The 13,677-nt window shown below is 35.5% G+C and overlaps 3 protein-coding genes across 6 annotated transcripts; 1 reads left to right on the top strand and 2 right to left on the bottom strand.

Moving 5' to 3' along the window:
* Positions 1-62: 62 nt before the first annotated feature.
* LOC111800053 (transcription factor HBP-1b(c38)-like) lies at positions 63-4,266 on the bottom strand. The gene is made up of 12 exons (XM_023683631.1): positions 4,097-4,266; positions 3,630-3,929; positions 3,094-3,194; positions 2,867-2,937; positions 2,563-2,754; positions 2,152-2,229; positions 1,989-2,048; positions 1,678-1,755; positions 1,512-1,563; positions 998-1,269; positions 666-914; positions 63-528 (listed from the first exon to the last, which is right to left on the bottom strand). Exons 2-12 carry the CDS (start codon positions 3,728-3,730, stop codon positions 382-384), a joined length of 1,401 nt encoding a protein of 466 aa, XP_023539399.1. The 5' UTR covers positions 3,731-3,929; positions 4,097-4,266; the 3' UTR covers positions 63-381.
* A 747-nt stretch (positions 4,267-5,013) lies between these two features.
* LOC111800056 lies at positions 5,014-5,618 on the top strand. Its single transcript, XM_023683635.1, has one exon. The coding sequence runs from the start codon at positions 5,080-5,082 to the stop codon at positions 5,467-5,469; it is 390 nt and encodes a 129-aa protein (XP_023539403.1). The 5' UTR covers positions 5,014-5,079; the 3' UTR covers positions 5,470-5,618.
* Positions 5,619-6,762: 1,144 nt separating this feature from the next.
* Positions 6,763-12,307, bottom strand: LOC111800054 (amino acid transporter AVT1A-like). 4 transcript variants are annotated; one of them, XM_023683632.1, is made up of 12 exons: positions 11,973-12,305; positions 10,903-11,186; positions 10,498-10,712; positions 10,157-10,180; positions 9,885-10,065; positions 9,572-9,791; positions 9,357-9,492; positions 9,246-9,265; positions 9,002-9,147; positions 8,650-8,693; positions 7,843-7,905; positions 6,763-7,026 (listed from the first exon to the last, which is right to left on the bottom strand). In XM_023683632.1, the coding sequence occupies exons 1-12, from the start codon at positions 12,167-12,169 to the stop codon at positions 6,934-6,936; spliced, it is 1,623 nt and encodes a 540-aa protein (XP_023539400.1). In that variant the 5' UTR covers positions 12,170-12,305; the 3' UTR covers positions 6,763-6,933. The 4 variants fall into 4 exon arrangements, 3 of the variants coding, with proteins under 3 accessions (XP_023539400.1, XP_023539402.1, XP_023539401.1); XM_023683634.1 differs by lacking the exon at positions 9,246-9,265 and having other exon boundaries at positions 9,002-9,183; positions 9,346-9,492; positions 11,973-12,307; XM_023683633.1 differs by lacking the exon at positions 10,157-10,180 and having other exon boundaries at positions 11,973-12,306.
* Positions 12,308-13,677: the final 1,370 nt, after the last annotated feature.

The following is a 13,677-nucleotide window of genomic DNA, read 5'->3' on the forward strand; positions in this document are numbered from 1 at the left end:
GTAAACTCAAAATGGTTTACTTACTCAAAGAATATTATTTGAAAATAAATTATAATATGATCTCTGGTGTAAGCTGATGTAATACAAATGTAAGTTACAGATACAACCTATTTTCCCATTCAGTTCTATGAAACACCACCTGAAAAGATTATTGTAATAAGCATACAATATCAAACAACTGAAAATGTGAAAGCTATATATATGTATATATCAATCACAGACTTCACCCTACACCGCCATTACTCATCTTCATCCATTGTACAATTCCTGTGACAGAAGCAGCTTCATCCAATGAAGCAATGCAATTCTGTGTGGTAGCACACTTCAGGCACTTGTTTGATAAATTTGACAGATTAACTAGAGAGAACTCCCATGCCCCTTTCACTCTCGTGGCCGTGCAAGCCAGAGAGAGCTTAGAGCTCGAAGGCGGGAGAAGTAGTCGTTTATTGCAAGAAGCGCACGAGCTGATTGACGGGTTGTCAATATGCGATGCATTTGTTGAAGTGTTTGTTGACGAAGATTATCGGCCTGCAAGTTATAGAAAGAGATGGAAAAATGAAAGTGAGAAAACATGGACAAAGATTTCAATTTTACTTGTTTGTTGCATGAGCAAGGTATAAATGTAACAAGATGGAACTGAGTGACAAAATCTAAAACCAAATTACCTGGCGTAGGAAGCCATCAAGAGTTCCAAGCTTTCCCATTGCCATGGCCATTTGACCCATATAATTAGCCACATTACCAGATGACCCCGATGTAGCAGGCGTGCCACTGGCCAACGTTTCAGCCAAGGATTGCTGCAATGCATCCATTCCTTGTGAGAGAGCATCTTCTGCCTGTTGTGATAATTGTTGCAGGTTGCAGATTTCCGCTACTTGCTGCTCGGTCAAAGGCTCCAATTGGCTTACAAGAAGCTGCATTAACTTCATGTAAGCACCAACCTATAAATGTTTTCTTCCTCTACTTTCATATGCTTACCACCTACATAATATCTTACCTTTAGGATCTCAGATGAACGGAAGCCACCAATCCACAGGAAACACCGCTCTGCTGGTGTCTTCCACATTCCTGACAAGATGTGGAACACATCAGCTTTGGCTGCAATGCCTTTCAACCTGAAAATATCATCGAACTGTGCAGTCACATTATCAACAACCGTTCGCAGTTCAGTGTCACCCGCGTGTGAATTAACTGCAGCTCTAAGCTCATTTATCAGCCTATTATGCTCCTCTAACCAACGTGAATATTCTACATCAAATGCTAGTGCACCTACAAACACAAACAAGAAAACATATGACAGTGAATCAAAAAATGTTTAAACACACCCTACGAAAACAAATTCATGACTTTGAATATTGTAAAAAATAGTCGTTCATATCAAAAACTTATAAATTATCAAGAATGACATTCAAGTCATGATGAATTGAGAACAAACGCAGCAGGATAACTCAACAACTGATATATTAAAAAAGTCACATTGCATAAAATGCTAACTGAAAAGGCTTGCATACCATTTCCACTCATGGAATGAGCTTGGTCTCCAGAACTTGAAATAAAGATACCCTGCATAAATTGTGGTGGAAGATTTAAGTAAAAGCATGCAACTCAGAACTTTCCTACTAAATTGGAAAGATTATGTACTATGATGACCAAGCACAAAAATATAGATAACTCAACCTGCTGACGGGCTCGCTGAAGTTCTTGCTCGAGCTGAGTAAGCTTCAGCCTGCTACTTTCTAGCTGCTGCACATATGCCTATGAAAAGGATGTAAAGTGATAAAGAAATATTATTGAGATTCATAGCATAATATGATCAAACTCACTGAAGATTTCTAAGCAACTAAGTCAATATCAGTTATAAAGCACGACAATCTGCAACCATCATTGAAGCCAAATTCTTCAGCAAAGGTACAGCTTGTTCGATACTACACGGCTTACAATTTTTAGATAATTAGTAGAAATAGAAATCAATGATAATGGAAGCTTACCTTTTTCCTTAAACGACTTTTTCTAGCAGCTTCACGATTTTGGGCAAGCCTTCGTAAGGTCTGAAAGGGATGTCAAACAACATATTATTTGATTGAACAAGCTGCTATTATCCATCAACATGTTCAGATAAGAATGTAAAGATATTTCAGTTTAAAAGATAACCTTCTGATCTGCTGTTTTTTCCTTCAACTTGTTGTTAGAATCATATGCCATAAGTGAGTTTCCTTGATCTTTGTCAAGCTACAGAAGACAACAGGACATAAGCTTACCTCCCAAGAATACTAAACAGAAAGATAGACACTATTACTTGAGACGATGAAAACATTCAACACACATAACCCATGTCCTCCCGCACAGCTCACGAGAAGGGAGATGGTGAAAAGAATAAGAACAAGAGTATGTGTACTGTCATCTAGCTGCTCTATTTAATCAATCCTTCAATTATCTTAAACTTCAAATTATAATATTGATATCAGGTAACTTGTATACAATAATCTTTAAACAAAATAAACCAGAAGATCTCCAAAATGAATCATGTAAAACTAAGCTGATAACATACTCAAGGGACTTTACCCTTTGACTTTTGTCATCGTCGTCTGTCGAGGAATCAGTTCTTGTGCTCGTATCTGCCACGTTAGACTCTCCCCAGTTTTCACGAGGACCGCTAGATGTAGAGACCAAATTCGGATTTGGTTCTTTCTGTAATGGCAGCGTTTGAGACCCCATGATAGCAGTTGGCAAATTTACATCAGTGGATACAAGTGGCTGAATTCCATTATGGGGGGATGTTAATTATCATCAAATATAAGTGCAAAGCAAAGCCTAATAAACCTCTATTGAAAAAAAAAAAAAAAAAAAAAAAAAAAAAAAAAAAANCCTTAATTAAAGAACCAAACTGGACGTGGTTCAGAGCCGAACTATTCGCCTTTATCTGATTATACAAAGGATCTAGAGCAAGTACATTTGGTAAAAAAATATATTAGTAGAAGAAGAACAGAGAAGAGTAGATTCAGCATGCTCTGATTGTGTACTCAATAATGCAAAATCAAGAGTGAAAAAGAGATAAACAGATGACCACTGAAACTACTTCCTAATAACACATACTTCTAGAAAGGTCTACATCTTCTATGTGAAATCCAAGAGTTTGCTCAAGTGTTCTCAAGTCTGAGATCCGAGACGACGGAATAGAGCTTCCCTCTGCACCCCTGAAAATCACAGAGAAAAAGACCATCACAGTGAAAAAATAATTCCAACGATAACGCAAAAAGGTGTACAAATGATCCTAGCAAGGAAGAGGAAATTAAGGGATGCATCAAAACATAACAATGCATCCACAGACTTATAAGTTGTTGAACTCAAGGATGTGAATTGACCAAGAAAATCAGTCATTCAACTAAGGATTTAACTGAAGAGATGAATATGCTAAGACACAGTACAGCATTATATTGGCTTGAATAAAGTTCAGAGATGCTCCAAGTCACATATTCTTAGAAGAATTGAACCTACTTATACTTAAGGCAGATGTTCTTGAGAAGTATTGTGAAGTTGATACAAGCAGAAACACTCGCATAAAAAGAAAAGGTACATGTACTGCAGAATTGAATTGAAACAATAAACTGAACAGAGTACTTGAAAGTTACATGGAATTATTGGGTGTGGGCATTGAAGAAACGAAGCTAGGCATCCCGCTCACGGCATTGGTTATATCGTCTGCACCAATCTTCACTGTTCTACTACCCATGAATCACCATCATCATCATCACCAGCACCCCAGCTCCAGTTGAATAAGAAAAGTAGAAAAGCAGTGAAGAAGAAGAAGCTGTTGAAATTGTAGGAAAATAAGTCGGACCCAGTTCCCTAAAACACCCAAGCAGTTCCTCGATCCAAAGACGTGAAAAACTTCAGCCGATCAACAGCACGGGTTTCAAGACATCGAAGAGCTCAAAACAAAGAGAACCCAGGAAAAGTAAGAAGTGTACGAGAAATCAAATACCAGAAAAGTGAAATAAGAAAAGAGAAGAATGGCGAGATGGGAGGTGAGTTTGAGAAATGAATGTGGAGGTCCGGAAGGAGGGAAAATGGAAGGAAGAGCGAAAGAAAACCCTACCCAGAAGGGGTGTGGAGGATGAAAAGCGAACACTTTTTTGACTTGGAGAAGGAATTGTTGGGTGAAGTTTAAAAAAAAAAAAAAAATGATGGGAGAAGAGGAAAAGTTTGAAGAGGGGCACATTGAATTTAGTGAAGAAAAAAGGAATGGTGGTGTTGGTGAGGTGAGTTGGAGAAGCGTGACCATTCCAAATTGTTCCTAATACTTAAACCTCCTCCTTGGCTCCTTGCGTCCTTTTCTTTCAAAAAAAAAAAAAAGAAAAAAAACTTTATTTAATTAATCATAATTGATGATGCTACCACTTTCTCTCCCTTCTCCTATTTTTCTAACTTCACCATAGCAACTACAGTTTGGAATAGATGGTAGAATTACGCATTTACCCCTTCCTTCCTTCCTTCCTTCCTATTTGGACATGGGCTTTCTTTATTGGGCTTCTCCACCAAACTGAACATAAGCCCAACAACTTTGACCTTTTGAATCTAGAATTATATTTTGCATATGATTCAAGGTGGTCATCATAACATTATTTATTATACGTCAACACATTCTCAGCCACACATCCAATTCACAACTTCCCCAATATCGGTGTCTGCGTTTAATTATGACGTCATTACAAAACATCGTCCTGACGTCACCATAAAAGATGGGTTGTCAGTCCATTATTGGTGGACAGTCACAGCCCCCACGCGACCCGTAAAGCCTTTAATGCACGCGCAAACACATAACCAAATTGACTCTTTTTATGCCACTCCACGCGCTCCTCTTGCGTCTACATCCTCAGTTTTTGTTTTCCTTATCCTTCTTCAACCCTATTGGCTTACCGGTTTCCCAAAATTGACTGTCCTTTAATTAATTAATTAATTAATTATTACAATAAGATTTGATTTAAGCAATTTCCACAAAATAAGAAGAAATTATATATATATGTATGTTGCAGGCAGAAGAGAGGTTTGTGTGCCAAAATTTGCCCCCAAACCCTAAAAATGGAATCGAGTTTAGTTGGGAGGGACGTGGAAGAGGGGAGGAAAGAAAGGAGAAGGAAAAGGAAACCCTGTGATCGGAAGAACCAACCTCTCAAAGTTGTGTACATATCCAACCCCATGAGGGTTCAAGCCAGTGCGGCTGAATTTAGAGGCCTGGTTCAACAACTCACCGGCCAAGATGCGCCTAAGTTTCCTCCTTCCGCCTCGGTGGAGACTCCGGAGACTAATGTTCGAAAGATACAAGACGACGACGACGACGACGATCAACAACTCTTACTTCACTGGGCTGCTGCAATAATGGAGGATTCCAGTGATGATTTTCTTGGGGGTTCGTATGAGAGCTTGGAGGGTATTTTCATGAGGGATATGGTGGACAGATTGGCGGCTTGACTTCAAGTACCTTCATCTCAGGTAATTGTTTATTAACGAGGTTATGTGAAAATAAAAGAATCATCCACATATTATCCCTTAAATTACATATTTCCTTTTGATTTAATTGAACGTGCAACAAATTTGGTCATATTGTTGTAGTGTTTACAGATGGCTGGTGTAATTTTGTCCCACAATAATAGGGTTTAATCAATTATAGAGTAACAAATTATTTAATATATAATTAAGGAAATTAATTTCAATTTTCATCACTTCTTTTACCCAATTAAAATCACCCTCTACAAATGTTATAATTATGAGAACATTTTTAAATTCAATCCTAAATTAATCAATACGTTGGTTAAAACCCTAATTTTTAAAAATAAACTAATTTAAGCTCTATAATCCAATTTTGCCATAAATTCATAATCTTCAAACATCCTACTCAAGTTACAAATACTCCATCAAGTCTCCATTATGTGATTTTTTTTTTTTTTTTTATACAACTTGGAAAGTTGGGATTTATTGTTCTTTTTAATTCAAACTTGGTAAAAAAATTTAATTAATTTTCTTTAAAATGTGACTACAAAATAATTATTTAATTTAATTATCTCAAACTTAATCTCTTATAGTTATTTTTGTTTTTTTCAAAATTATAAACTAGTTTAGCGATTGCAAATAACTTATTTTTATACTTTTCCAGATTAATTATGAATGGAGATATCAGAAAATCATGACATACCTTTTGAAAACTCATAATTTTTATTTTTTGTTTAATTTAGAAAATATTGTCTTTTTGCCGAAGAAAAAGAAAGAAAAAAAAAACATCCAAATTTGTGAACCATTCATTCATTGCATGGAGTCTCAATGACTCCATTGCGTGTGCGAGGGAGAGAGACTGCTTGGATAATATGTAGCACATAGCATTAAATAAATATCTTCAATTTAGATGATATTTTGTTTTATCCATTATTACCATTGTACTGAAAAAATAAAATATTTATTATTATCAGATTTTTCTCACTTGATTTTCATAACTTAGACTACAAGGGAAAATTTTATTGACATAAAATAAATCAAATTTGATCAACTTTAATCTCAAAACTTAAATATACGGTTACTCTTATATAAATCAAGTTTCTATGTTCTTCTTAGAGCTTTGTACCAAATAATTGTAAACATTAATTTGTATGCCTATAAGAGGACTTTACTATTTTTTGGTGTTTAATGCACAAATAAAAAGAGGGCGCAGACCAAATGGAATGTATGTGAAGACGAAACCACAAAAGAAATAGCTAATCTAAGCAGAGCATAAGCAAACATGAAATCAACATCTTCACCCAATAAAGAGAGGCAACACAACAATTAAGCAATAATGGATATGCAATTATTTAGAAGTCAACTGCTTGCATAATGTATGACCTGAAGCTATCGACAGCTACAAGACACGAAGCCTACAGAAAATTTATTCTGACCATATATGTTTCAGTAACTCTCTGCAATCTGTGACACAGAAGAGTATGTTCCAAAGATTGCACTAAGGACACCGAGTCCAATGATAAAGCTGCTCCAAGTCATCTGATTTCACGAAAAAGGAGAATAAAGAAACCAAATGAATAAGAAATTACAGATGTTTCATTTAACGTTTTCGGATAGAACATGAATTTTTATAAAGAGTCAAAGACAGCTTTAAGAAAATTGTGTAATCATAGTGAGAAGTTCTGCTGCTGGTTTTGAATTTCCCAATGTTCAGGTGGTAAATTTCTATGAATGTTATAGTGTAATCATACTCATTTCTTACTTTCTCCATAAACCTTACACTAAGAATATTAATGTGTAATCATACTGATTAATTATATTCTGTGCCTACACCAACTCTCCTTTTCCTATCTTGTCTTTCTGCAGAACAAACTCCAAGTCCTATTAAGAAAATGATTTCCTGCATTACACAGCCACCCAATCCACCCATTCTAGAGTTTTTTTTCCTTTTTTTTTCCCTTACAATATTTCTCATTCTCTTTCCCTACGAGAAATATGTTAAAAAGCTCACAAAATAGCAAAATGCCTCGACCGTTTAAATATCCGTGTACCAAGCTCAAACTTCATAAAACCTCAAGTTACAGTGAGGGTCTGAGTGTAATTGGTTTTCTTAGTTGAGTGATTAGACTTACGTTAGTTCATCCATGATCCTCTAAAGAAGTTTATGTAACTTTCTTAACATTCTATTAGTTTCCTCATGAAATTCACAATATATTGCGTCCATTGTTATTTCTTGGGAAGGGAATACAGGATATAAGAGGACTATCTCCCTACTATTGTAATTCATAAAACTTTATCAAGAAGCTTAATTAAAAAAAAAAAATAATAATAATAATAGGTTAAAAATATGCATACCTGCATCTTTGAAGCTTCGCCTCCCATGATTTTCAAAAAACATACGGCTGGCACTATTACCGCCTGAATCAAATATCATACAATTAGAAACACATCCATATCCATAAGAAGACAAATGAACAAGCCGAAGTCCAACTCTTAGTAGATTTTGACTGATAACAAACTGGGGCAATTCACCATGGTTCAGCTACCAATAGGCTCTAGAGGAGGGTGAAGGGGAGATGATCGAAGAATGGAAATTAATAGACAATGACATACACAATTTATATTTTTAATTTTCCATCAACCTTTTCACCTATTGCTCAAGTAAATAGGAACGCACTTCAAGTTGAATGTACCCACATCTAAAGAATATATGATTATCCCTTCCTTCGTTCAAGCAAATATTTCGGATACATATTAAAAGTCGGGGCTGATTAGCTACGGAAGAAATCTCAGTCAGAGTAAAACAGTGGAAACGTGCTAAATTGACTTGATTATCCCTTGAAGAGCACGATTGGAAGGGGTGGATCTTAATGCTCAGATGAAAAATTAAACTTCTGGAGGACTTATTGGGTACTTAGAGAAATCGAGGGTGAACAAATGAAAGGTTATATTTCTTTATCCCAAAAAAGAAATGTTAATGGCAGTTATATAACAAAAGCTACCAACAATTAACAGCTAACAGCTAACAGCCCGCTGGTTGACCATTTAAAATCTGACATGTTGACAATCATTAGGTACAACTAGCTATGAGCTAAAACGAAGGGCAATGGAGAAACAAGAATAAATTCTCATCAAGAAAAGGAACCAACAAAATGCACTTACCAAAAGTATGCTGAGAAGGGAGCCAATCAAAGCCATCACGAGACCTACAATCAAGATAAATAGTAATCTGCTTTTATTTACGCTCAATTCATCTGCCATGTTTGGATAAAGCTACTCATGGAAAGTTAACAATTTGGCTTTACAGCAAGATGCTTAATCAATGAGTTCCTATCATGAGAATATGAGCTAACAATTTGGGGGTACTAGATGAAAGTTTGTTTTTGGAGGGTTATCATCATCTATTACGTCAGTGGAAAGGTAATAATCATCCATTATCTTACAATCCATTATGTTAAGATGACTTACAAAATGAAAGTAAACTAATAACAAAACACTTGAAGAAGACAATTACCAAAAAAGGGCAGAAGGAAGGCCACGCAAACAGAAGAAACAACAAGTGCTGTTCTTAGAAGAATGAAACACCAGAAGCTATTTGAAATTCTACGTGGTAGTAGCTCCTCTATACTTCTTGCCAATGGATTCATCAACAGTGCATATTTGAGCAGTGTCAAGGAAGCAATTTCAATCATTGGTCTAAAGATAAAATACTATGCCACTTGGTTTTCTAAAATGATGCCTCTATCTAAAAAGGATATTTGGTGAATGGATTGATAACCTGTAAGAGAATCAAGATTGCTCAGAAACATTGCAAACCTCACACTGTTTATAAGTTTAGGTGGCAAATAAAAGGACAACATAACACTTACTGTTGTCCACACTGCAACTTTAGAGGTAACAGCATGTTTTGGCATATTCAAAGTTATCTGGGATAATGTATTTTTGCCAAACATGAGAAATCCGATGACTGCAACCCCTCCATAAATTAAACCACACAAAATAAAGCTGCATAAGATAAAAAAAAAAAAATTAGAAACATCAAGCTAAATGGAAAGTAAAGAGCATTCCAAGCCTTGACATGTACCATATCATTAGTGCCTTGGTGAACTTTGTTTTATCAGCCATGGAATGATAAATATTTGGAAACACGGAATGGCCGGAATAACAAAATCCACACACACCAATTGCAAAAGGAATACCCTTCCAGTTCACTACTTCACCAGTTTGATGAAACCCAATGCTTTCATTTGTACCAAGAAAAATTAAGCAGAGCACTATTAAGATGGTTGCAATGACCCCGCCAGCTGAAATCAGCATTAAGAAGACAGTTTCATCTAAATATCCAAATTATCAAGACCAGCATAGATAAGAACTCAGTGTAATATATGATACATTACCTGACAAGTAGGAGATCACATGGAGGTCTCTCAGCCAAACAGTGGGCAAAACAATCAGTGCAGTTAAAATTCCAAAAAGATGCATAGAGTCTAATTGAATACTTCCCAAACTCAACGATGTTCCAGGAAATAGATTGGTTAGATTGTCTCCTTCCAAGATAATAAATTCAACGCAATAACACTGCAAGTGTAGAGAACATCAAAGTTTAGCAAAATGAAATATCTTTCTACTTGAAAAGAAAACGTTGACGATAGATTAGAGATTCACTTACATATAGTTCCAAATATAAAACGATCTGCATCAAAATTCCAGAATCATAACATTAACAATTCTTCTAGAAAAAAATCATCAATTATGCATGCATAAGAATATATAATTAAATCACTAGAACTAAAGTAATTCTGAAAAGAAATATGAATCTAAATGAAAATCTAACTCACAAATTTTGTAGTCATGGCAGAAAAAAGTTCAATGCAGATGCATGCTACCAACATTGATATTTCATATGCACCTAACAACAGAGTAACAAATTTGGACTCTAGTGTACACTTCGGGACAAAGAAAGCACTGGGATATATGTGAAAAACATGAATAATAAGAAAGTAAACTCACAGACACAAAAAGACGTCCAAATTTTCCATAGGCAGCTTCTCCTAAATCTGGGTACGTTATGACTCCCCCTTTCTTCTCGAAGCAGTGCCTCATAAGTGTGGTTGTGTAACAACAAACAATGCCAAAAAGAACCAGCACTACCAAACTGGCCCAGCCGGCTTCTTTTACAATGTAAGGTGTGGAGAGAAGTCCTACACCAGCTAATACATTGATTCCTGTCTCAGAGTGCACATGAATAAAAAAAATATGTATATATGTTATTATACATCAAATAATTGTTAAAAATTTGTAAAATCACAAAGCTGCATTGCTTTTCACAACTATTAACATTTTCATCACAAGAAGCACTTTCTCAGAGAAAACGTATAGGTGAAAAAGTACAGAGCAACAGAAAAAATAGGCTACCATTGAAGATGGTCTGTGTGAAGCTGCACCCATGACCAATAGGTAATTCACCAGTCAGTTGCTTTGGAAATGAAGCTCTTTCTGACCTTAATGATGGCATTCTTGAGATCTTATCCATATCTTCATCTTGATCAGAGCCACCGTGGTCAGATAACAAAGGAGCTTTTCCATCCATGTCTAAACTACTTTTACTAAGATTCTGCCAGCTTGTTTGCAATATACTTGGAACACGGAACATTCCAAAATTTGGTGAAGCCATGATTGTGTAAGAATCCGTCGTCTCCCTGGCAAAGGGAAAAAAAAAATGCAAGATAAACAACAGCACCCAAGCACCAGCTGCTCAAAAGTTGAAACTCTTGAGCAGTTCACTTTAAAATATATGTTAAGGATCAAAATAAATGGCCCCCAACACCAGAGTAATCAATAATTTGGTCCTCTTCCGAAAATGTTTCAGTTCGAAGTAAATCATAACTAACAAAAAGAAGACTCTACAACTAAGTATCAGCTTGATTATCAACAGATATCTTAGACTGACTTAATAAATTATTTGTTAGTCATAAGAACTCCTCCTGCAAATTTCAGAACCTAAGAACGCGGAACAAAGAAATATGAAAGACAAAATTCATGAATGGACTGCAGAGGAACGGATGAACAGAACTAGGCCATAGAAGCTAAAGCGACCGGTTCGGCAAGTTTTTTCTTCTCATTAGTCATTCATTATTCATAAAACCAGAAAACCGAATACATGGAGCCAATCCCCTGTTGGCTGTCGATCAAACTGAACTTCAGAGAAACGAACCAATGAAAATATAAACAATCCTCAATCGAAGAAACTCTACCATATACAACAGAAATAAAAAGCAAATGAACAACAACTCAAACAACCAAAATTCTGTCTAGATTTCAGATAGCCAAAACCATAAGAGTGTGTTCTAATTCAACCGCCGAGATAATAAAGTATACAACAAAAACAAAAAGAAAATCCACAGAAGTTGTACAAAGTGCAACCAATAGATAGAAAAACCAGTACACATAGAAAGAAACAGAAAACGAAGGCGAAGTGGATCGACCTGTAACTCTGAGGCCACTGCTGAGAAGTGAAAGTGGAGTTCCGAGGTCCGAGGCCGTTCGGAGCGTCGTCGCCATCGCTGAAGCCGCTGTTGCTGCGATCCTCCTCCATGTTCTTGGTGACCTCAATGTCATCGTCGGCATCATCATCTTGGTCGAAAAAGAACTGGGAGTCGGCATCGTTGCTCTTCAGGGGCATGGCGGGAAGGGGAAGGAGAACAGAGTAGAAGATGGGCGGAGAATGGGGATTTCAGGGGAAGAACTGGTGAGCCGTAGGATTGAAATTTGTTTGGTTGTTGCGTTTTGATGTACTAGCGGTAGTGGGATGAGAATGCCATAAATTACCACATTCTTCGGGTGGTCACGGGAGTTAAATTTCCGACGTCTCGAGTTGTAGGAAGGCGTTTCCTTTATGGTACCTGCCGACGTGTCGAACATCTAGACAATGACAAGGACAGTTCATTCTCCTTTCTCGGGTGTTCATCCCTAACCAATTGTCCTATTCTCCCACTTTTTCGTACTTCCATGATTTTCTGTTCTTTCTTTTAAACAAAAAAAAATTAAAACTTATACCCCTTTGATTGATTGAAGGGGATAAGAACAAAAGTTTTCATTCCTTTTCACCATATTTATCAACCAAAAATTATTGTCAACAAAATCTTAATGAATTAATAAGTTTAAATCTGTATTTAAAATATTATAACTAATTATTCACTATCCTTTGTCCACTACTGATAAATGAGATTGTCACAATGGTTGGTTGCCTAAGATGGTCACCGAAGGAGGGGGGTGTGCGATGGTCGTTAGAGTTGTGGCCAGCGATGCCTAATAACATATAAAATGTGTAGCTCAATATGAATTATAACAGTTCAAGCCCATCATTAATAAATATTGTGTTATTTGAATCTTCTTTCGAGATTTTTAAAACGTGTCAACTAGTGAATAATTTTCATACTCTTATAAACTAAGGATTCATTCCCTTCTCTAACTGATCGGAGATTTTATGTGAATAATCGAGATAAATTGATTTACTCCCTCGAGCTAAAATACTTCAAATATTTTCACTCACGATGTTAAAGTACTAAAAGTAGGGATGCTTGCATTTTTCGAAATCCGAAAAATTTATAGAAAATTTTCACTTTTTTTTTTTTTTTTTTGTAAGCTCTTCAAACAAGTGAAAAATACAAAATAAATTTTAATTCGATTTTCATATCTTTATGGCATAAATTTTAAATCGAACCAGGTATGACATTTTAATATATTACTATCATATTACCATGAATTATATTTAAGTCTAATTTTATTCTAATTAACAATGAACCATAATAACCATGTTATAAAATTTTTGGGTTTTCTATAACAGTCAAACTAATTTAATTATCTAATTAACACGTGTTTTTTTACAAATAATTAATTTAAATTTAAAATACAGATAAATAAAGTATATAGTTTTGTCTTTGATATAAGATATTCTAATTATTTAACAAATACATCATTATTACTTTAGCCACTTATGTGTATTGATAGGTAAGAATTGTCTTTTGATACTCACGAGACACTAATGAATGCTTCTATAATCTCGTCATAAATTTTGCACTAAAGACACCAAATATTTACGGGTACCTTATTTGTAATATATTGTTAAGCTATTAGAACCCTTCTATAACTAAATATTATAGAACGTTTGTTAAAAGCTGACCAATTTTT

The sequence above is a fragment of the Cucurbita pepo genome, chromosome LG08 (assembly GCF_002806865.2).
Source record: "Cucurbita pepo subsp. pepo cultivar mu-cu-16 chromosome LG08, ASM280686v2, whole genome shotgun sequence".
Lineage (NCBI taxonomy): Eukaryota > Viridiplantae > Streptophyta > Magnoliopsida > Cucurbitales > Cucurbitaceae > Cucurbita > Cucurbita pepo.